General features: G+C 45.0%; 1 protein-coding gene across 1 annotated transcript in view; it reads right to left on the bottom strand.

The window, feature by feature from the left end:
• Positions 1–18,289, bottom strand: part of LOC137527838 (rho guanine nucleotide exchange factor 3-like) — a 36,729-nt gene extending 18,440 nt beyond the window's left edge. The window contains exons 1-5 of the mRNA XM_068248797.1: positions 18,083–18,289; positions 9,439–9,496; positions 9,298–9,351; positions 4,335–4,439; positions 3,838–3,999 (exon numbers count right to left, since the gene is read on the bottom strand). Coding sequence (XP_068104898.1) covers positions 3,838–3,999; positions 4,335–4,439; positions 9,298–9,351; positions 9,439–9,496; positions 18,083–18,150 — 447 coding nt within the window. The 5' untranslated portion in view covers positions 18,151–18,289. The remainder of the gene's footprint in view (positions 1–3,837; positions 4,000–4,334; positions 4,440–9,297; positions 9,352–9,438; positions 9,497–18,082) is intronic.
• Positions 18,290–23,790: the final 5,501 nt, after the last annotated feature.

The raw sequence follows: 23,790 nt of genomic DNA, 5'->3' as shown, positions 1-23,790 counted from the left end.
ACTGCCCATGTTGTCCAGGACAACAACCCTCACAGATCCAAAAGAACAGGACCAGATAATTACTTGGATGACCTCTCAAGCGTCCAGCAGTGGGTTAAGCAGCACCAGCACATCACGCACGAGGTCCGAGTCCTCAGCCAGTTAAAGTCTGGGCTTTCTTTGAAGACTGCACTGAGGATGTTACCATGGCGATTTGCAAGGTGTGCAAGACCCGCCTGAGCAGGGGGAAAAGTATTAACAACCTCTCCACCACCAGCATGAGCCGCCACATTCTATCCAAACATCCCACTCTGTGGGCAAACGCGGCAGGACAGGGTACCACCAGCAACACTGCCTCCCTTGGGTTCACCAGACTCACCACCAGACCCGCCTCAGCAGCAGCAGTAGCCCAGCCATTGCGTGGTTCACAACATTCACAAACATCAGACGATGCTGACACTGTCACTTTCCGGACTAGTGCTCTTGAGGTCTCCCAGTGTTCATCAAACACAACAACCAACAGCCCTTCGGTGTGCAGCGCTACGGTTGAGTTGTCTGTCTCTGAGATGTTTGAGCACAAGAGGAAATTGCCAGCAAATGACCCCCGGGCCGTGGCAGTAACAGCCAGCCAGCATAGCCAAGCTTCTGGCCTGCGAAATGCTGCCATATCGAGTGGTGGAGACAAACAGCTTCAAGGGCATGATGTCAGTGGCCATCCCACGTTACGTGGTTCCCAGCCGCTACCACTTTGCGCGCTCTGCAGTGCCTGAGTTGCATGAGCACGTGGTCAGCTAAATAACCCGAAGCTTGAAGAATGCCGTTGCCTGCAAGGTTCACCTCACCACTGACACCTGGACGAGTGCGTTCGGCCAGGGTCGATACATCTCCCTTACCGCGCACTGGGTGAACCTTGTGGAGCCTGGCAGCGATTCCTCACCTGCTACGGCGCGGGTGTTGCCCACGCCGCAAACAGCTGGATAACAACAGCAGCACCTACCTCTCTGACTCCTTCTCCTCCAACGCATCTCAAAGCTGTACCTCATCCGGAAATGCTAACCCAGCACCAGCAGCAGTAGGATCGTGGAAGCAGTGCAGCACAGCTGTTGGCATGCGTCAGCAAGCGTTGCTGAAGCTGATCTTCCTTGGGGATAAGCAGCACACAGGGGAGGAAATTTGGAGGGGAATAAAGGAACAGACGGATTTGTGGCTGGCACCGCTGGACCTGAAACCGGGCATGAAGCTAGACACCTGGCACGAACTGGCAATGTACGCAATAGAGGTGCTGGCTTGCCCGGCAGCCAGCGTTATGTCGGAACGCTGTTTCAGTGCTGCCGGAGGCATCATCACAGATCGGCGTATCCGCCTCTCCACAGAAAATGCAGACCGTCTGACTCAAATTAAAATGAATCAATCCTGGATTGGAAACGACTACGCAACACTCCTGGACCCCAACCAAGTAACATGACCGATGAACATCTGGGATGGTTTAGCGTTTCCGGTCCCTGTTTATTGAACCTCTCATCTGTATTACATTTATGACTGCATGGCGGCAAAAAGCATTGCTGCTATATCCGCACGCTTTTTGTCCTCATGCAAGGCCTGGGTTGTTGTGTCTCACAAAGCGTGGCCTTCTCCTCCTGCGCCTCCTCCTGTTCCATCACGTGTGCTGCTGCTGCTGCTGCTGCTGCTGGGTTACCGTTGCCGGTCCCTGTTTATGGAACCTCTTATCTTTATTACATTTATGACTACATGGCGGTACAAAGCATGCTATCCGCACGCTTTTTGTCCTCATGCAAGGCCTGGGTTGTTGTGTCTCACAAAGCGTGGCCTTCTCCTCCTGCGCCTCCTCCTGTTCCATCACGTGTGCTGCTGCTGCTGCTGCTGCTGGGTTAGCGTTGCCGCGTGGTCCCTGTTTATTGAACCTCTTATCTTTATTACATTTATGACTACATGGCGGTACAAAGCATGCTATCCGCACGCTTTTTGTCCTCATGCAAGGCCTGGGTTGTTGTGTCTCACAAAGCGTGGCCTTCTCCTCCTGCGCCTCCTCCTGTTCCATCACGTGTGCTGCTGCTGCTGCTGCTGCTGGGTTAGCGTTGCCGCGTGGTCCCTGTTTATTGAACCTCTTATCTTTATTACATTTATGACTACATGGCGGTACAAAGCATGCTATCCGCACGCTTTTTGTCCTCATGCAAGGCCTGGGTTGTTGTGTCTCACAAAGCGTGGCCTTCTCCTCCTGCGCCTCCTCCTGTTCCATCACGTGTGCTGCTGCTGGGTTAGCGTTGCCGCGTGGTCCCTGTTTATTGAACCACTTATCTTTATTACATTTATGACTGCATGGTGGTACAAAGCATGCTATCCGCACGCTTCTTGTCCTCATGCAAGGCCTGGGTTGTTGTGTCTCAAAGCGTGGCCTTCTCCTCCTGCGCCACCCTCCTCCTGTTCCATCACGTGTGCTGCTGCTGGATTAGCATTACCGGTCCCTTTTCCTGGAACCTCTTATATGTATTACATTTATGACTGCATGCCGACAAAAAGCATGTTACCTGTGCAAAGAAAACAGACATTTCCCGCATTTAAAAGACAGTTTTCCCTTTGAAACTTTAAAATCGATTTTCTCAAAAACTATAAGCTCTTTTTGCTAAATTTTTTTTTCCTCTTGTACCCACTCCCAAGGTGCACATACCCTGTAAATTTGGGGTATGTAGCATGTAAGGAGGCTTTACAAACCACAAAAGTTCGGGTCCCCATTGACTTCCATTATGTTCGGAGTTCGGGTCGAACACCCGAACATCGCGGCCATGTTCGGCCTGTTCGGCCCGAACCCGAACATCTAGATGTTCGCCCAACACTAATTGTGGGTAACCACGGATGTACACTTAAAGCCGAATCATCGCAAGTACCTTCTGCTTTAAGAAGGCAAACCACACTAAGCATTGCTTTTTAGTAGGAGGTCTGTTCGGTGTCTTTTGGTGCCCTATACTTTCCTAGTGGTTTTGGGTCACCCCGAGCTGCTTGGTTACTGCTAAATCACAGGCAGAGCCCTTAACCATCACACTAACCAGCCACCAATAGCCATGCATCTTAAAGGAAACCTGAGATGAACAGGTACCTTTAAAATAAACATACGCCCCAATTTCTGTAATTTTTGTTGCTCTCCTGTGCTTATTTCATTCTTAATTTTTCATTCTTATCCAAGAAAAAAAATTACAAAGATTAAAAAATTAAAAAGACGAAAATCCAAGATGGCCGCCATTGGCTTCCGAGTCATTGTCACTGTGTGGGGAAAAAACCTGCAGACATATACACACAGGCACAATTACTTTTAATTATTCCTGTAAAACCAAAGACAAGCACAGCTGCTGCTGCACTTGATCTGTGTAGAGCAGTATCCCTGTATGTTCCTGGCTCAGATGGGGAGAGAGAATGGTGTAACTCAAGCCAGGACACTAATTAGCTGCATAGATAAATAAACCTATGTTTCCCAAACTGCTCTCACAGATAGGTAGAACACAGGCAGAGGGGGGCGGGCTTGAGCAGACTGCTCTCACAGATACACTTTAAGTAATGGGCACCTGAGTGTCAGGGTGCTAGGGTGAGGCAATTATGCCTACGGAGTGTAGAGCTATTCTTCATACATGGCTAAGCTTAGTCTAAGCTAGACTTTCTGGTGCCTGAAGTTACTACTGTCTACAGACATACATTTCATGGCCTTCCTTTGCATCATCAGAATCAGTAATGAAACATGTTGAAGACTATAGGACTGAAACACCCAGCTGAACCTGCCTTGTGGGACAAGTTGTACAGAAGCTTTATGTATTGGTAGCATGCGATTGGAATATTCTGTGAACTCACCTCCTGGCGTTTGATTTCGCGAGCGGATAGCTCCTCCCTTGCGCTGTCGTAGGTCTCACTCCACAGCTTGCTGCACCTCTTTTTAGCAGACCCTGAATCTCGGTTGCGGGAGCGTGGGGAGAAGCTGAACAGGCGGTTGTCACTGTTGCAGCCTATAGAACGCTGTAGGGATGGGAAAGAATTAGCTAATATTTTTGCACCTGACATATTTTTGTCTGAGGCCCACAGCACTTACAACCAGTCTACAAGCCTCAAAATCTGATGTATTCCTAGGTGCCCCTACATCAGTCAATGTATGGGCAGATCGACCATGAGACAGATTTCATGTGGATCTGTGGCCTGCCCATACACAACAGACCGATTTCTGCATGAGATCCATCAGAAATCGGCCTAGCGCCTCTCCTGCTTGCCTCGGAGGCCCAGGTTAATTTTGCCCCTGGTACTTTTGTGACTTAAACTGGCCCTGACACCCTTGTGCCCATTTGTCCTTCTGTTACCTGAATGGATAAGCTAAGTTTCTTCAGCGGGGTGACTTTTGCTTGCTGCTGGGTGTTGGCCGATAAAGACTTGGCGACGGGTTTGACCCTCTTATTGCTGGGTTCCTGCAAGTGAAAGATAAAACAGGTGGTTTGTAAGGGAAAATGAAAAATTGTTTGCCAAACACAGAATGAACATGCAGCATGAAACATGAGCAGCTGTCCCCTCCTCCTCACAGACTATTGGCTGGCCTCTCTGTCACTCACTGATCCACACAGGTCATATGGTCTCTCTGTATACTCATTCTTATCCCCTTCTGTTTCTGCTAAATCCCCTATCCAGGCAAAATGCAGCTTCTCTTCCCACCCACTAGTGGTATAAGATCAATATAAAATCTTAAAGATGACCTGAAATAACTTAATTGTACCGAAACATATTCGAACTGACAGCCCATGATAACCAATGGGTTTGCTAATACCGTGCATGTATGTGTTGGAAGTTGCGTACATGAAAATGCACACAGAAACACAGTTTATAGTGTGAATAAAGCATTTAGGTTCCCATTAACCATACAATTTTCTTACACAATCAACATTCTGATTCGATAATAGCAATAGGATTGGTTGAAATTGGAGAGTGTTGATGTTGCCAATTGACAACAAACAATCATATTTTCAATCGTTTTCAATGCCAGTGGTCAATCAGTTTTGCGGTTTTCCTTCTGATCACTATTACGGGATCAGAAAGTCGATTGGAACAAAAAATTGTAGCATTAGTTGGCACTTTGAGTGATAGCAGAAACCAGCCAATCCATTATTTGAAGGACCACTATCGTGAAAAAAGTAGGCAGTTAAAATCTGACAGAACCGACAGGTTTTAGGCCAGTCCATCTCCTCATAGGGTATTCTCAGGGTTTTCTTTGTTTTCAACAGCATCTCCTGAACAGCAGTTACAAAGTCTAACTGACAAAATAGCATGCAAGTGAGTAGGGAGGCTGGCTGGTATCTTACTATTTTGGCAGTTAAACTGCAGTTCAGGAAATGCTGTTGAAAACAAAGATAACCCTGAAAATCCCCCATGAAGAGATGGACTGGCCCAAAACATGTCGGTTCTGTCAGATTTTAACTGCCTACTTTTTTTCGCAATAGTGGTCCTTTAATGTCCCAACATCCTCCAGTGCTATCTACTAGGTGTCAGACTGCTCCGGTGCCAATCTTCTCATATGCCATTTTTCTCCAACACCATACTTCTCCGGACGGTGCCAGACTTCTCCAGTACCAGTCTTCTAAGTGCCAGGCTTCTCCAGTGCCAGATTTCTAGGTGCCAAAACTTCTCCAGTGCCAGGCTTCTCTGCTGCTAAAATTCTCCAGAGCCAGCCTTCTTCAGTGTGAGTCTATTTCCAATACCATTTTTCCTCAGTGCCAGACGTCTAGGTGGCAGATTTCTCCAATGCCAAACTTCCCAATCAGACTTCTCTGATGCAAGACTTCTCCAATGCCACACTACTCCTGTGCTAGACTACTCCGGTGCCAGACTTCCCAAACAGACTTCTCCGATGCAAGACTTCTCTGGTGCCAGACTACTCCAGTGCTAGACTACTCCGGTGCCAGACTTCCCAAACCGACTTCTCCAATGCCAGACTTCCCAATCAGACTTCTCAGATGCAAGACTTCTCCAATGCCACACTACTCCAGTGCTAGACTACTCCGGTGCCAGACTTCCCAAACAGACTTCTCCGATGCAAGACTTCTCTGGTGCCAGACTACTCCAGTGCTAGACTACTCCGGTGCCAGACTTCCCAAACAGACTTCTCCAATGCCAGACTTCCCAATCAGACTTCTCAGATGCAAGACTTCTCCAATGCCACACTACTCCAGTGCTAGACTACTCCGGTGCCAGACTTCCCAAACAGACTTCTCCGATGCAAAACTTCTCTGGTGCCAGACTACTCCAGTGCTAGACTACTCCGGTGCCAGACTTCCCAAACCGACTTCTCCAATGCCAGACTTCCCAATCAGACTTCTCAGATGCCACACTACTCCAGTGCTAGACTACTCCGGTGCCAGACTTCCCAAACAGACTTCTCCGATGCAAGACTTCTCTGGTGCCAGACTTCTCCAGTGCCAGACTACTCCAATGCCACACTACTCCTGTGCTAGACTACTCCGGTGCCAGACTTCCCAAACCGACTTCTCCAATGCCAGACTTCCCAATCAGACTTCTCAGATGCAAGACTTATCCAATGCCACACTACTCCTGTGCTAGACTACTCCGGTGCCAGACTTCCCAAACAGACTTCTCCGATGCAAAACTTCTCTGGTGCCAGACTACTCCAGTGCTAGACTACTCCGGTGCCAGACTTCCCAAACAAACTTCTCTGATGCAAGACTTCTCTGGTGCCAGACTACTCCAATGCCACACTACTCGTGTGCTAGACTACTCCGGTGCCAGACTTCCCAAACCGACTTTTCCAATGCCAGACTTCCCAATCAGATTTTTCCGATGCAAGATTTCTCTGGTGCTATACTACTCCAGTGCTAGACTACTCCGGTGCCACACTACTCCACTGCTAGACTACTCCACTGCTAGACTACTTCTTCTGGTGCTAGACTTCTCCAATGCCATACTTCTAGATGCCAGAACAACTCCAATGCCAGTCTTCTCTGATGCCACAATTCTCAGGTGCCAGAATTTTTCAGTGTGAGCCTAATTTTTTTACAAGTTCACAGACTAGAGAGATACTGTTTGTGGAAGGACTGCACATGGATTAGGGATGGTATGTGTGTTAAGCAGGGAGTGCATATTGAAAAGGGGAGCTGCTGTCCAGTGGGCAAATCATGTACAGCAGAGCAGACCTACTCCAATTTCTTTTGCAGCCTTCTCTACCATAGAAGCCCTTCTATGGTAGAGGAAGCCCTTCTATGGTAGAGGAAGCCCTTCTGTGGTAGAGGGGGGTGCTCAATGAACTGGAGTCGGGCTGCTGTACATGGAACTGTTTACATAATAGTTGGAGCTTATACTATACATGGAATAGGGGATTGCAAAAAAATTAAATAAATTTGGCCTGGTGGGGCAAAAGTTTAAAAACCGCTCTGGTGTTTTGCATTGCACTTTCATAGTCATGTGCCGTGTATTAGCTACAGTGACTTGATGCTGCTCCGGGACGATACAGTAGCTGAAGCCGTGGTTCACACATCATGATATATATATACATCTATATATAATGAGGAAGTGGTTTTCAAGTGTCCTATAATTGTACATATTTCACAGGAAGTCCCTGGGTAAATCACAGGAAAGGCTTTCATTTTAAGGACTTCTTTTCTGAACAAACACGTGATGTACACAAAAGTCAGATACCGGACAAAGCTTGGTAACCCCGGCAACTGGACTTCACCTCGACTGGTCACAAGATTTAGTGATGTGTTTTGAGTGCTGTCAAAGGCTACAGCAGACTGCTCTTTGGGTAAGTTAATAATCACAAGAATAGATCATGTTATTGGTTTCTACTAATCCAGACTCTCCTATACTTATGAAAAATGAATTCTCAATGCCGGTGATGACAAACCAGTGTACAGTATTTGCACTACCTCTAATTTTCCATCAACTCCACAGTGTACTGATATGATCTAGGTTAGGGTTACATACGGGGCGTAACTAAAGGGGAGCAGCTCCTGCAATCGCAGGGGATCCCAGAGCTGTTTTAGGGCCCCAACTACTAACCATCCCTTCCTCCGATACAGGGGACTATACTTCAGATAAGGTGTTTTTGTTTCTTCTGGGTTTGGAACAAACAAGCAAGAGCAGAAGATACAGGTAACAAAACCAATGTATGGGGCAGAGGATACTGGGACAAGAGCCAAAGAACAGGAGCAGAGGACTGTGGAAGTGAGCCCAATGTTCTGGTGGAGCCAACATGGTGAAACCAATGATTCTAGGATTAGAGATATCATGCAGAAACAGGGCATTCTGGCAATAAAGCCCACATAGAGCAGCAGATGATTCTGGGAATGACACCAACATGCATGAGTTGAGCATTCTGGGAATTGAGACAGCCATGCAGCACTACAGTAACGTTATGTGGCAAAACCAATTTCTGTGCTTAAAAAGGCAAAGCAGGGAGCTAGGGTACCAAATTGTCTGCAGGGACACCCCATTATTTTTCTACAGCTATTATCTGCATGCCCCTTCCCTTTCAAAAGCAGAGGTCAGCAAGGAAGTGTTGAGAAGGTGGCCATATAGACCTGCTACTTTGGCAGGTCCTCTCCAGAGCTTCAGCTGTCTTTTCTCATATGTCCACCAGAAGAAGACAGACATAAAAGCTAAAGCACCAGTGGGGGCCTACTGAGAAAGCAGAAAAGTATGGCTGATTCCTTATGCTTCCATACAGGCCTGGATTTACATCACAGGAGACTATAGGTACAGATGTTCTGGGCTGGCACCTTAGACTTCACCTTTCATGAACCTACAAACCCCGACTGCACCAGCAGTGTGCTGGCTGCCCCCTATCCCTTACCTCCCCTGCCCAGCATAAGTAGCCACTGGTGCCCCTTAGTATTAAGTGGCCAGAGGTGACCCCAGTTATTAGGTTGCTTGAGATGCCACCGGCTGAAGTGAGATCTGGTCAGTGGAATGGCAAGAGCCAGGTGAGAAACCTCTCATTTACGCTCTGCATGGAACTCTGCATAGACAGGGAGGCACTGGGGGAGGGGATTGAGCCGCCATGCAATCATTAGGCACCTGTAGGCACGAGCCTACAATGCCTTATTGATAAATCCAGACCTGCCTCCATGTCAACCTCTTTACTAAGGGAACTGCAGTTGTTGTGATGGGGAGAACAACTTGGTTGCACTAGCTATATGGTGGACATGGCTGCAGCCTAAAGTTATTAGAGGAGGCATGTGATGACTGTATACATTATATCTTGAGGAGGTCTTGTTTAGGGCACCTTCATTAGAAATGTCCCTGTTGTATGGGGTCGCTCACCTTCTCTTCAGTTGTCTGCGCTGGTAACGTCTGCCCTTGTTTTCTTCTCTTCAGCTAAATTCAGAGACACAGAACAGGCAATTAGTTACACAATGACCACTCGCCCACCAACCTCTGTGCATAAATGTCCCACCTACTCACCCCGGAGCTTTCAGACAGTGACCCGGTGGTGTGCGAGCGTTCTCTCTGTACTGGGGCCCTGCAGGATGGAGGAAAGAGAATACGTTAATAACTACTCATTCCAGCCTTCAAGTTACATCTCCTGAGGGTCTAAAGGTGGCCACTAACGATACAATTTACCAAACAATCAATTACGAACAATCCAAAACAATCCAATCAGATTAATACAATAGATCCGATGTTCGGATCCATCCCATCAATCTGATTGCATTGGTTAGGAGATTTTTGTCCTTTAGTGGTCCCAAATTGCTTGTTTCCAATCGCTCATGTGAATAATAGTTCGTAAACGATCATTCTGCAAATTGCATTGCTAGTGGCCACCTTAACATCAACTTTGGTTTCACGCTGGTATATTGGCATGTAGTCCCAACAAGAATACAGGTTGGCAGCATGTTCAGCTAAAGTATAAATTTACTGTATAAAAGTTGCCATAGAACAATGTATTAAGGGCAACGGCCTGCAGTTTCAGGCTGACTGCCCTTCAAGCCAAAAGGCTAATGTAGCTTTAGCTTTTTGGCTTGAAGAAGGGCTGCCAGCCCGAAACGGCAGGCCGTTGCCTTTACAGCATTGTTGTATGCCAACTTTTATACAGGGTGGGCCATTTATATGGATACACCTTAATACAATGGGAGAGGTTGGTGATATTAACTTCCTGTTTGTGGCACATTAGTATATGTGAGGGAGGAAACTTTAAAAGATGGGTGGTGACCATGGTGGCCATTTTGAAGTTGGACATTTTGAATCCAACTTTTGTTTTTTCAATAGGAAGAGGGTCATGTGACACATCAAACTCATTGGGAATTTCACAAGAAAAACAATGGCGTGCTTGGTTTTAACGTAACTTTATTCTTTCATGAGTTATTTACAAGTTTCTCTTTGTTTACAGCCATTGACATGTCGCCGAGATTAACATGTGAGGAACGGATAGAAATTGTGTTGCTGTCTGGTGAACGCAGTAACCGGGTCATTGCAGCAGATTTCAATGCAAGAAACCCTAGGAGACCACCCATCTCCATGCTACAGTTAGCAAACTGCTTGCTAAGTTTCGTGAAACTGGTTCAGCGTTGGATTTGCCAAAACGTGGACTTATGAAATCTGTCACTAATGAAGAAACATCAGTGGCTGTGCTAGCTTCATTCAGAAAGAGCCCACAGATTAGCACTCGCCGCATGTCACTGGAGAGTGGCGGATATTAGCGGATACTAGCTACTCACAAATGGCACCCTTACAAACTTCAGCTACTGCAGCATTTCAATGAGGATGACCCAGATCAGAGCACTAAATTTGCAAAATGGGCAAAACAAAAATTGGAACAGGACCCTCAGTTTACGCAGAAGATTTTGCTCAGTGATGAGGCAAACTTTTATGTGAATGGTGAAGTTAACAAACAAAACCACCCCTATTGGTCTGCCACTAACCTACATTGGATAGATCCCTCCAAGACTGTTGGAACAAAAAAATGGTATGGTATATGGGGTACAGAGATAGTGGGGCCATTCTTCATCAATGGAAACCTCAAGGCCACTGGATATGCGAAATTGCTACATGATTATGTGATTCTCTCTTTATGCACTGAAGCTGGCACCTTTCCTGAGTTTTTCCAGCAAGATGGTGCACCACCACATTATGGGTGTCAGGTCCAAGCATCTCTAGATTAACAGTTTCCTGGAAAGTGGATTGGTTGTTGTGGGCCAGTTGAATGGACCCCAAGGTCTCCCGATCTGACCCCCTTAGACATTTATCTTTGGGGTCATCTGAAGGCAATTGTCTATGCTGTGAAGATACGAGATGTGCAGCACCCCAAACTACAGATACTGAAAGCCCGTGCTAGCATTTCTCCTGCAGCGTTGCTATCAGTGTGTGAAGAGTGGGAGAAGAGGGTTGCATTGACAATCCAACAAAATGGGCAGCACATTGAACACATTCTATAAGTGGTCAGAAACTTGTAAATAACTCAGGAAAGAATAAAGTTACGTTAAAACCAAGCACATCATTGTTTTTCTTGTGAAATTCCCAATAAGTTTGATGTGTCACATGACCCTCTTCCTATTGAAAAAACAAAAGTTGGATTCAAAATGTCCGACTTCAAAATAGCCGCCATGGTCACCACCCATCTTGAAAAGTTTCCCCCCTCACATATACTAATGTGCCACAAACAGGAAGTTAATATCACCAACCATTCCCATTTTATTAAGGTGTATCCATATAAATGGCCCACCCTGTATAATAACATTTATACAGTGCATCCGGAAAGTATTCACAGCACTTTTTCCACTTCCAAAATGGAATTAATTATTTTTTTACTCAGAATTCTACACACAACAGCCCATAATGACAACATGAAAAAGTTTACTTGAGGTTTTGGAAAATGTATTAAAAATAAAAAAAAAACCTGAGAAATCACATGTACGTAAGTATTCACAGCCTTTGCTCAATACTTTGTCGATGCACCTTTGGCAGGAATCAAAGCCTCAAGTCTTTTTGAATATGATGCCACAAGCTTGGTACACCTATCCTTGGCCAGTTTAGCCCATTCCTCTTTGCAGCACCTCTTAAAGGGAAGGTCCACGCAAAATAAAAAAAATGAGTTTCACTTACCTGGGGCTTCTACCAGCTCCATGCAGCCATCCTGTGCCCTCGTAGTCACTCACTGCTGCTCCAGTCCAAGCTGGCAGCTTGCTGGCCTTGGAGGTCGGCGGGCCGCATTGCGTACATTTTTACGCATTCCCGCTAGTGCAGGAACATTGACACATACATTTTTACGCGTTAGTGGTTCAATGCGTACATTTTTACCCTCGCCCTGGGTGCATTTTAGCCTAGAAACTGCACTGAAGATGACAATACATTACAAATAAAAGTAAAGGGTGGAAGTCATCAGCCAAACATCAGAAGAAGCAGCAGTAGTCAGAAGTGGCTCTCTGGAGCCCGTCAGCTGCTTTAGTACCGACCACTAACCACTAAATGTGACATCATCTGAGCAAAGACGTATCACTAACTCATCGCCCCCTATTGGCTGATAAGACCTTGTGATAGAATGACCAGCCCAGTCTTTACTGCGCATGCCCTCAAAACCTCCATGTTCCAGACACCGGTCATTGTGTTCTGAAGAAGCCAGTGTTTAATGTTCTTGTAAGAATATTTTCATAACAATGGCTCATATTTATGTTGTTCGTCACCAGCTAGTCTGGCCTCTGCACTGGATATCTCTGATACAGCCTTGGGAGTTCCCATATCACACTGTTCTTCAGTGCTTCTTGAAATCCTCTTTAAAGGTATACTGTACTCTGCAAATCAAGTCTTTTAATTAACCTCAGTTAAAGTAACTGAGGCCTACAAATTCAATCATATAGGGCCCTTTCACACCAGAGGACTTTTTCGGCGTTTTAACGCCACAGCCGAAGTTGGCGTTTTCTAAGGTAAAGTGAAAGTCCATAGACTTTCATTTTACCTTTCACATCTAACTCGGCGTTTTGGAGCGTTGCGTTTCAACGCTCCCAGGAGCTTTTTCAGGGCTGTTTACAGCCGAAGTTGGCTGTTGGCGTTTCAATGATAACAACTTTCTCCCGTTTATGATCTGTTGAATGGAGGCGCTCAGAAACTGCCAACATGCGTTATGCATGGTGTCAGCAATGGGCTACAGCTCATAAAAACATCCAAGATGTGAACGAGCCCTTAGGGCCCTGACTCACAAAAGTACATTTTAAGGGTCGCCAACATTGACTTACATTAAAACCGATTTAAAATGTAAAAAAAAAAAAAAAATGTGGCAATTTTGCCTCGATTTTACCACGATTTTAAGGTGTCAACGGAGGCTTTTTTTTTTAAAAAAAGAAGACAATCCACAATACGCACTTTGGTGTGTCAGGGCCCTTAGACCCCATTCACACTTAATCAGTTGTTACGCTTTTTTTAATTTTTTTTTTCCTCCATTGCAGAGCATTATGAAAAATCTTTCAGTTAAAACGCGTATAGTGTGAACTGAGCCATTGGGAAACATGGGCATGGTTTTGAAAATCAGTTGTCCTTTCAGTTATAACAGAGAGCAAGTTTCCTTTTAAACAATACCAGTTGCCTGGCAGTCCTGCTGATCTCTTTGGCTGCAGTTGTGGCTGAATCACACACCTGAAACAAGCATGCGGCTGATCCAGTCTGACTTCAGTCAGACCATCTCATCTGTATGCTTGTTGAGGGACTGTGGCCAAAAGAGAGACACAGGATCAGCAGGAGAGTCCGGCAACTGGTATTATTTCAAAAGGAAATATCCATATCCTTCTCAGTTTAGGTTCCCTTTAAGTGTAAATGGGGCCTTACTGTCAGGAGCATGTTTACATTCACTGTGACGACAAGGCAAGTAGGGTTACCATGCCTTTTAAATAAGGAAAGTCACTGAATGGCTATAAAAAGGCCTGACTATATGAAGTAACCTAACTGAGAGGTCACAACCAAATGAGTAAGCATTTCACGTGCTCATCTCATGTTTAGATGCTGAAAATGAAACTGGACTGAATGGTGAGGAAAAAATTCCCAGCGCACAGCTGACTTTCTGCACAGCTATCACATGTGAGGAAAAGACGCCAAGTGTTTGGCCATTTCTTGTGACCAATAGAGCAGCTCACATGGAGCCAGACACTGCATGTGACGTGATAAAGGAAAGCAAAACCTCATTATACAGGCATAGCAACATAATACACATGTACAGTGTATGTGTGTGTATATATATATATATATATATATATATATATATATGTGTGTGTGTGTGTGTGTCAAGGAGATTAAAAAAGGTCTCTACCTTGTATGTAAATATAAAGTAAACCTGAGACAATGATAGAGCAAGGATTCATACTTGCCTCCGTGTCTGACTCGTCTCCCCCATTCAGTCGCTGTGGAGTCCGCGATCTAGCCACATTGCGGGCCACTGTGTATGCGCAATTCTGACTGCTCAAACCATCAATCGCACTACTGTGGCCAGAAGCATTCTGTACATGCTCAGTTACAATCTTCATGAACTGCGCATACGCACAACACTCCTAGATATGGGAGCGCAAACGGGGGGGTGGGCGCGGCTAGGACCGCGCATGCGCATTCGTCTAATGAGACTTTGCCAGAGCTGACAACAGTGCAACTGAGGGGACCTGTAGGACGTTGAGGGAGCAGACGGACTACATGGGGCTGGAGGAAGTCCCAGGTAAGTACACATCCTTTTGCTGTCATTGTCTTGGGTACACTTTAAGGAAAGTGTATGCAGCATGGAACCAATGTTCAATCAAATGCAATTCCTAGTAATATGGATTGGCCGATTTAAAAATAGACCCAATTTGCATGGAAGCCAGAATTATTCACATCTCATTTCCCATATCCTGGCTGAGCTGTTGTCTGAGTCACACCTGAAACAAGCATTCTTTGAGGCCCAGTTCACTGCGGGGCACTTTCAGGAGCGTTTCAGCATGGAGAGGTGAGCTCTCTTTCCTCTGCTGGCACTACTCTACATCTTAGGGTCTCCATGATGCTTGCTGCATACCCAGGGCCAGCGCTACCATAGAGGCAAAGGAGGCAATTGCTCCAGGGCCCCAGAGCTTGTTAGGGCCCCCAGTGGCTACAAGAGGAAAAAAAATTCAAAAAGACCTTATAGTTTTTGAGAAAATCAATTTTAAAAAGTTTCAAAGGAAAAAAAAAATACACATTTAGAAACCCCAAATTTGCAGGATATGTTAAGGAGATCATTGGGAATGAGAGGCAAAATCATTTTTTTAAAGGGACCTTATAGTTTTTGAGAAAATCGATTTTTATAGTTTTGAAGGAAAAAAAGTATACTTTTAAATGCGGTAAATGTCACTTTTAGTAGCAAACCTAACGGTAGTGTAATTTTACATGTATCAAAAGAAAGAGCAATGAATTTCCTGACGCGGTTTCCAGGGGGTGGAAACTCCTCCGCAGCGCTTTGGCCAGGGATCGCTATACAGCCGCAATATGGCTGTATGAAGATCCCTGGCATTTTTTCCTATTCCCCCCCCCCCCCAATTTTTTTTGGGGGGGTCCCCCTCCTGAAACTTTAACCCCTTGTCCCCCAGGCAGGCTGGGATAGTCAGAATGTGGAGCTCCAACTGATTGGGGCTTTACACCTTGACTATACCAGCTGCAAAAAGGTCCCTTAATGCAGATTTTTGTTTCGGGGTATCTGTTGGGGGGCCTTCCAATTTTTATTTTGCCCTGGGGCCCCATTGTTGCTAAAACCGGCCCTGTGCATACCCCCCTTCACCACCAGCTATAACACCAGGCAGAGCCGGATCATCCACAAGGCAAACCTAGGCAGTTGGCCTAGAGAAGGTCTAGGGGCTAAGTGGATGCTAGCTCTCACCATATCTTACACAAAAAAGCCAGGTGACCATCAGTGGTGGGAAAACACTACTATCTTGCCTAGGGCTCCATTTCATCTTAATTCTTTTCTGACACCAGGCACCCCCTAGTGATGGATATGCCGATCCCTACGCAACTGGCCCCTTTCACATGAATGGCTGAACAGCAGAGTTTTCAGGCACTTCAGCCTATCTTCTGTTGGCCACCAAATGCTTTACAGCTTCAGTTTAATGCAGCCAAGCTCAGACGAAACACCATGGGAAGAATGCCAACAGAATGTGTACCAGAGAGGAGGCAGACAATGAATTCACTGCCTTCAGGACCTGTGTGAAATGGGCCTAACTGGTGTGAACTGTTCAGTATTCTCTGTAAAGTAATGTGCAAAATGTGTGTAATAAAACTGAGTAGTATTGGTGATGAGAACTATGAGGCATCTATACAGTCTCAGAAGCTACTGTATGCATCCTTTATCCATCCAGGGCAGAAAATCTATTTACAGTGGGCCTGATTTACTAAAATGGGCTATGCATAGGTAGATTGTTCCAGCAGATCAATCCCTTTGATCAAATCTGCCAACAATCCTTTTACTGCCACCTATCTGATTGCTCATCATCCAAATAATTTTAGGGGTCTTTCACATGGACGGTTTAACCATCCACCCATCGCCAGACATGTCCCACATTCCACCAAAACAATGCCAGCCATACCCCCCATCCCACCCACATATCACCAACCATGTCCCACATCCCACCCACATATCACCAACCATGTCCCTCATCCCCAGCCATTTCCCACATTCCACCCACACACAGGGACGGATCTAGACCAAGTTGCGCCTGGGGCAAGGTCAGGTTTTGGCGCCTAAAGGTCAAGTTTTGGCGCCTAAGCTGCCATTCCCCATCCAGTTTTGGCGCCTAAAGGTCAGGTTTTGGCACCTAAACTGACATTCCCTATCCAGTTTTGGCACCTAAAGGTCAGGTTTTGGTGCCTAAAGATCAGATTTTGGCACCTAAACTGCCATTCCCCATCCAAATTTTGCCGCCTTTTTAACAATTCAACAAACTGCGCCTGGGGCAAGAGACCCGTCTGCCCCCCCTTAGATTCGTCCCTGCCCACACATCACCAGCCATACCCCCCATCCCACCCACACATCACCAGCCATACCCCCCATCCCGCCCGCATATCCCCTGCCATACCCCCCATCCCACCCACACATCACCAGCCATGTCCCCCATCCTGCCCACATATTCCCAGCCATGTCCCACATCCCGCCCACACATCGCCAGCCATGTCCATATATTAGTTTCACCTTTTAAGTTGAATTACTGAAATAGATGGTCTTTTGCACGATATTCTAATTTTTCGAGTTTCACCTGTATACCAGACATCACCAGCCACATCCCACATCACGCAGATGTTCATATGAATAACATCAGAAACTGTGAAAGACCAATCAATCTTTAACAACACATCTGATCATTACATGACCGAGACAAATATTCCCAATCAGTTGGCAGGAGGATTTTCTTCTAATCAAAGGGCTATCCAGTCATGTTGATCAGGAATGACTACTGGAAGGTATATATAGCATGTATAGCAGCTTTGTAAATTATTCCCACTGTCATTGACCAGTGAGCTACAGGGCTTATTCACATGGACGTTTTGCTAGCATTAAAAAGTGGCGTTTTAAAAGTAATGTTTTTAGGGATCGAGTACCGCCCCATGCAAGTGAATGGGAGCATTTAGTATAAGCTTATGCAGGCTTTCATGAAAGCCTGGCGGTAGGTGCCGGCGTCTCATCTCAAAAGCAACATTCAGCTTCTAGAAGTCGTTTGCTGGTATTCAAACGCAATGCCAGCAACAGCAAAAGTCACTGAAAGCCAACAAAAGCCCAAATCCCAGCCCTTTCCCTATACCCACTTCCTGCAAGAGCACAGAAAAAGCAATGCTCGCCTGAAAGCAATTAAAAGCCTTCAAAAGTCATTAAAAGCTTAGCTGTTAAATGCTGGCATTCTTGAAAAAACAAAACACAGCGTTTGAACAAGACGCTAAGCAGAAGTCTGTATGAAAAAGGACCATTTGTGGGGCAAAAGATCTGGGACAAAACATCAAACAGAATCTGCCAGGCTGCAACAGATTCAATCTGAGAGTTTGTCTACATCTTTGCTCCATGAGAGGTCCTCTTCGACACGTAGCTCCATTAAGATGATGAGAGATGAATGTGCAAGTTCACCCCCCAAATCTCTCCTACCAGGCATCGCTGTCGTCCTCCAGAAATTCCTTTTCACCTCCGTCCATGGCCTCGGCTGCAGGTGCCATCAAATATGGCCGTCTCTGGTTATCAGAACGAGTGATGGCTCAAAAGACCTACATTCATCTTGAAGGTTGTGTGTCCTCTTCAGCTCTAAAGAAGCAGCAATTCATTTCCTCCCTGTGGCTGGGGCTTCCTGTCATAGGTAGCTGTCATGATACGGTACAAGAGGCAACATCACTTCCTGCAAGAGAAGCTTGCCTGTCACCTCAGCTTTCTGTGGTCAGCCCGCTGTGCTAAGCACTTCCTCCTTCAAGGAAGGCGCTGCCTAACTAGAAGTTGCATCACAGAGTATTTGACATGTTTCAAGTAAAAAAAAAAAAACTTGAGATTTCTTGTGAAAATGTTTACACACACCCCTGCATGGGATAAGGAGGCCATTCTGCAAGTGCTGCAATTCTAAACAGTCTGCTCGCTCAAAGACCAATAGTTCTGAGTGGAGGCCAGTGAGCCAAATTATCCCTGTGGTTCCAATTTCCACTGGCTCTGTTCAGAGTTCCCAACTCCACCCACATCAATTCCACATCATGAAAAACACAGGGAGAGGAGGGTCAACACTCACCTATTTAATTCGATTTTGATGGTGATTCTGTCCTGGTCATGGAGTCACAAAAAGGCACAAGAAGCCAATTGGTGAAGAAACCATTCCCCTAAATGAATTATCAGTTTTGGTCAGAAACGTCCTTTGAAGTACACCATAAAAATATCTCAACTTTTAGTTTACTAAGGGCAGGCCTGGATTTACATCACAAGAGCCTATAGGCAAAGATGCTCTGGTACCCTAGACCAGTGTTTCTCAACATCTTATTGGTATGTACCCCTTTTAAAACACTGTGCTCACCAAGTACCCCCTAGCATAGTAAACCTTATCACAAGTACCCCGTGACAAATCCATATTTAATCGTAGAACATGACAATTGGTTCTAAACAATTTCCAAGCATTCACTATTGCTTTTAAATTCGTGAAAAATACTAATTTGGTGTTTAAATAAATTTTATCATTTTTTGAAACTCTACATTTGTTATTCATGGTTAAGTATATCAAGCCCGAGTTCCCCCTGGAACCATCAGAAGTATTTCCTGGGGTACGCGTACCACATGTTGAGTACCTTGGCACTAGAGACCCACAAACCCCTGCTGTAACGCACCCACTGGTGTGCTGGCCCAGCTGTCACCTCTCCCACACTTACCCTGCCCAGTGTAGGTAGCCACAGTTGGCACTTAGTAATAGATAGCCAGAAGTACCCTCACTATTAAGCAGCGGTCGGGATAAAAGACATACCGGTAGTACATAATGAAGGTGAGCCTTGCAGCAAGGATGCAAAGGGCCAGGGCATAGACAAGACACAGAATGAGGGAGGCGTTTCCAGAAAATTGGGCATGGCATCATTCTCATGAGGTATCCCTGCCTTTGTCACGTTTGATACTCTGTTTTGGTTTTGTGTTGCTTTTATAAAAAGTGCCATTTTGTTTCTCATCATGCCAACCTTACGTCATCTATTTAAACCTTACAGTGGCATGAAAGGACACCAGAAGCGAAAATAATCAAATTAAATAAACCGTTGTATCCATCTCCCTTCTCCTAGAAAATGACTTTTTAAGATATTCCAGTTTTATTTTGTTGAAATCTACTTTTTACGTTTTAACTGTTTTATTGTTTTTGCTCAATGACACATTCATTGAAGTATGCCAGAGCTAAAATCTATGAACGATTGCTGCTTTTATCCCTTTCCTGCTCTCAGAAGCCATTTTCTGCTAGGAAAATGTTTTATAGTTGGAATTTCTTATCAGTGAGGGCCACACTGTAGTCACTTCCTGTCTGAGTCAGCCACTTACATACCTGATATTTAACTCTTTCAGGCAGATAAAGAAAAAAAGGAACACAGCATAGTTATTTGTGTGCTTGGCACTGTACATACCCATGTCTATCTCATCCTGTCACATGTCACCTTAGGTATCCTTGAATTTCCTTGCCAGCCAATTTCAGCTAATTGACCAGCATGTCAACTTATACGTATAGCCTCACACAAGAGCTTATGGGAGAATTAAAATTCACTACCAAGGAGCCTAAGCTTCTGACGCTAACTATAGTGACTGCTATTGGATATTAATCTGATTGACGATATTTGAGCTGACTGGATGATTACAACATGCGTAACATCCTCTGATGTGGCTGTACACCTTGTTTTAACAATCACTGTTCACAAACTGTTAGCCTACAAAATGAAGTCACTGAAGAAGCGACCATATTGTGGGCCACGAAACATGCGTTAGGCGATTTATTCTGACAAACGTGCAAATCAAGGACTAGGCTATGCTTTGTCATACGTGACCACAAACGATTATTGTTATTAAAAGTTATGTTTTACACTTGAACGTGATGTCACTGGGCCATGAAACCCTCACTCTGTTTTTCTATTGCATATCATCTGTTTATGTCTGCCATACTTAGAGCCAGGGCACCTGCATGTCTGCCATACTTAGAGCCAGGGCACCTGCATTTCTATAGCTTATTTCCTGCAGTGCAGGAGGCTTATTGCTCCACCTCCCAGCACCAAATCTGTCGATGTGGTGAATAGGAACAAACTCAAAACAGGTTTCTAAAAATTAAAAAAGAAAAAAAAAATCATGACCTCAGGAGGAAAAATAAAATAAACATATGAGCAGATCAAAAATGATACAAAAAAGGTATCAAATACCAAAGCCAGGGCTATTCGCATACACAAACTACAAAAAAAGCATTCAGTTGGAAGAACTACAACTCCCATATGCCACGAAACAATTTAGTAAACTTTATTGAACAAATATGGATACATTAAAAACAAATTTAAAACTTGTTAATTCTCCAGTGCACACAAATTATAATCAATACACCTCCAGACCAAATTTGTAATGTTTGAATAAATATCAAGAACAAAGCAGACAGATGGTAATGCAATGATGTTATCAAAAAATACTTAGTGTATATCACTCTATTGAATTCTTAGATTAAAAAAAAATTGTGCAAACAGTGTGAAAAATCTATAAAATGCAAAATGATGCAAAATATGCAAAAAGGAGTGAAACTAAATAATCCTATACAAATAATTTACACATTTCTTTTTGCATGTTTTTGCATTTTTTTCTATAGGGATAAGTGATAGACACTAAGGAGTTGATTCACTATAACAAATAGCGTGCGTTATCAGAGTTAGCGTGCCTTATCAGAGTAGCATAGCGAGCGCTACGAGCTTATGCCTGCTAATTGGCAATGACGAGTGCTCCTCATGAGAGGTGGCTCCCCTCTCCAAATGTCTCCCTCCTCGCACGCCCCATCTCCCCTCCCAAGTAGCACGGCACCGTTTCACTCACCCGCTCTCAGCGTTCCAGCGGTGCCTCATGTGACTTGTTACGTGCTGCTGAGTCACATGAGGCGCCACTGTAGTCAGAGAGGAAGTCGAACTTCACATGTGGCTGGTGATCCCATCACTAATCTGCTGAGAGCGGGTGAGTGATGCTGCGCCGGTGCAGCACATACCCGGCATCAGGCGCTGTGGGCCAGCAGGGAGAAGATGCTGTGTTGGAGGAAGCAGAGGGAGGTAAGTGTAGTGCTAGTGCCTGCAATGCACAGCCCAATGTGTCTCTCTGGCGACACACACACACACACACACACACACACGACAAAGCAGATAACTGCAGCCCCACGCAACAGTAATTTGGGGGTTCAGTGATCGCCAGACTCCAAATTACACCTCCCCCCGATTTGCTACAACTCAGAGAGGGAATAGTATTTAACTCCGCCGGGGAGTTTAGCAGCAGCAGGGAGAGCCATCATTCAACGCACCCTGCGCCCAACTCACCGGTGGCCATATATGTATGCCGGGGGGAATCGGAGTGGGAAGCAATGTACTGCTTCAGGCAGCAGAGAGTCTAGCGCCAGCCCTGCTAATGTTTCTGTAGCAGGCCAAAAAGAACTAAACAGCTTCTTTCCTGAAAATAACTAGGCCAAGTACAGAAGGTATTGCATGAGCCCAGCATCGGGAGAAGTCACACTATAATGCATGGATTCCAGACAGTGAGTGAATATGCAAATGTCCATAGCTCAAAATAGGCGGAGCCGGTATCAGTTCTGATAATTAAAGTGTACTTCACATCAACAGCAAAACAAATGTGAGCAGCAATATGGAAGTCACGTGTGTACGGTCTACATAGAGCCACCCATAATGCACCACTGTAGGACAGTCAGTGAACCTACAGAGTCAGAGCAGGATCAGGCAACCTAGGCAGGTGCGTGTGGCCTAGTGAGTGTCAAGGGGCCCACCTGCCACCATTTACCTCTCACCACAAGGGAGCCTCAAATCTACTACCTTGCCTAGGGCCCTATTACATCTTCATCCATCTCTGTGCAGAGTATTCCTTCATGCCCCTGAAAATCCAGGCATGCATTCACAAACACTGATCTATAAACCACCTATAGCATGTTATTATTAGAGAACCATATAAAACAACCTGCAGACAGAATTTTGGTTTCATGCTTCCTTATTCTCTGTCAGATGCCCAATGCAGACCCTGAACAGGAAGTACTGAAACATGCGAGTCTGCAAAACACACCAACACATAAATACAGCTACATAACTGAATGGAGAGGATGACTGATTTATGCATGCTTCCAAGTCCATGCAACCTTCGTTATTTTCATACAGCTTGAAAATGGACCAATCAAATGCAGTGGCTGCTGATTTTCCTCTGTCCAGTTCAACACTGGATGCAAATTAAAATCATATTTATTTGTAAGCATTTGTTGATTAGTACCAGGGGTAGGAGTCGCACAGTATAAAATAGTTGAAAACAGATGAAAGCAACATTGAAGTGAACTAAAAAAATAAATTAAAAAAAAAAAAAGCTTATTCCAAGGATAGGCAGTGAGCAGCGATCAGCATGGGATTGTGGAAAGCCACAATGTAGAATTTACTTAGAGTTAAAGAGCCACAGATGCAGTGTACATTCTACCCACGTCGGTCAAAAGCTGGTTACTAAACTGAGGCTAGATTCACAGTGGGACGTTGCGTTTTAATGCCACGTTAAAGTCGCACCGCAAGCTTACAACGCAACGCGCCCAAAAAGTGGCAACGCAGCGTTACCGTCGCATACAGCAGATACAGTAAAAAATACAGGCGCAATGAAAAGTATGCATCCAAGTCATTACTGAGCATGTGCAAACAGTCCAACGCAGCTAATAACGTGTATAACGCACTGCATGCAGTACTTTTACTTAACGTGCAGCGTTAGTCACTAACGTAACGTGTGCACTGTGAACGGGGCATTGATTTTTCATTGCAGTGAGTTATTCTGCGTTAAATGCTGTTTTAACGTGCGACTTTAACGTCCCACTGTGAACTTAGCCTCAAATAAACAATTGCATCTATCCTCCTCCTAAAAATGACTTTTTGAGATATCTCAGTTTTATTGAATATTTACATCTACTTTTTAAGTCTTTACTCATTCTTACCTCTGCTCAATGACACATTCATTGAAGTATGCCAGTGCTCAAATCAATGCAAACAAGTAGTTTGACCCAGCACTCTCAATGGAGACAAGCGTGCTATAGCTGATCAGAACTTGTTGCTCATCAAGTTCAAAAATAGCAAAAAAAGAAATATCAGCAGCAC

Source organism: Hyperolius riggenbachi, chromosome 8, assembly GCF_040937935.1.
Source record: "Hyperolius riggenbachi isolate aHypRig1 chromosome 8, aHypRig1.pri, whole genome shotgun sequence".
NCBI lineage: Eukaryota > Metazoa > Chordata > Amphibia > Anura > Hyperoliidae > Hyperolius > Hyperolius riggenbachi.
Note: the sequence above shows the minus strand (reverse complement) of the source record. Positions and strands in the feature narration are given on the sequence as shown.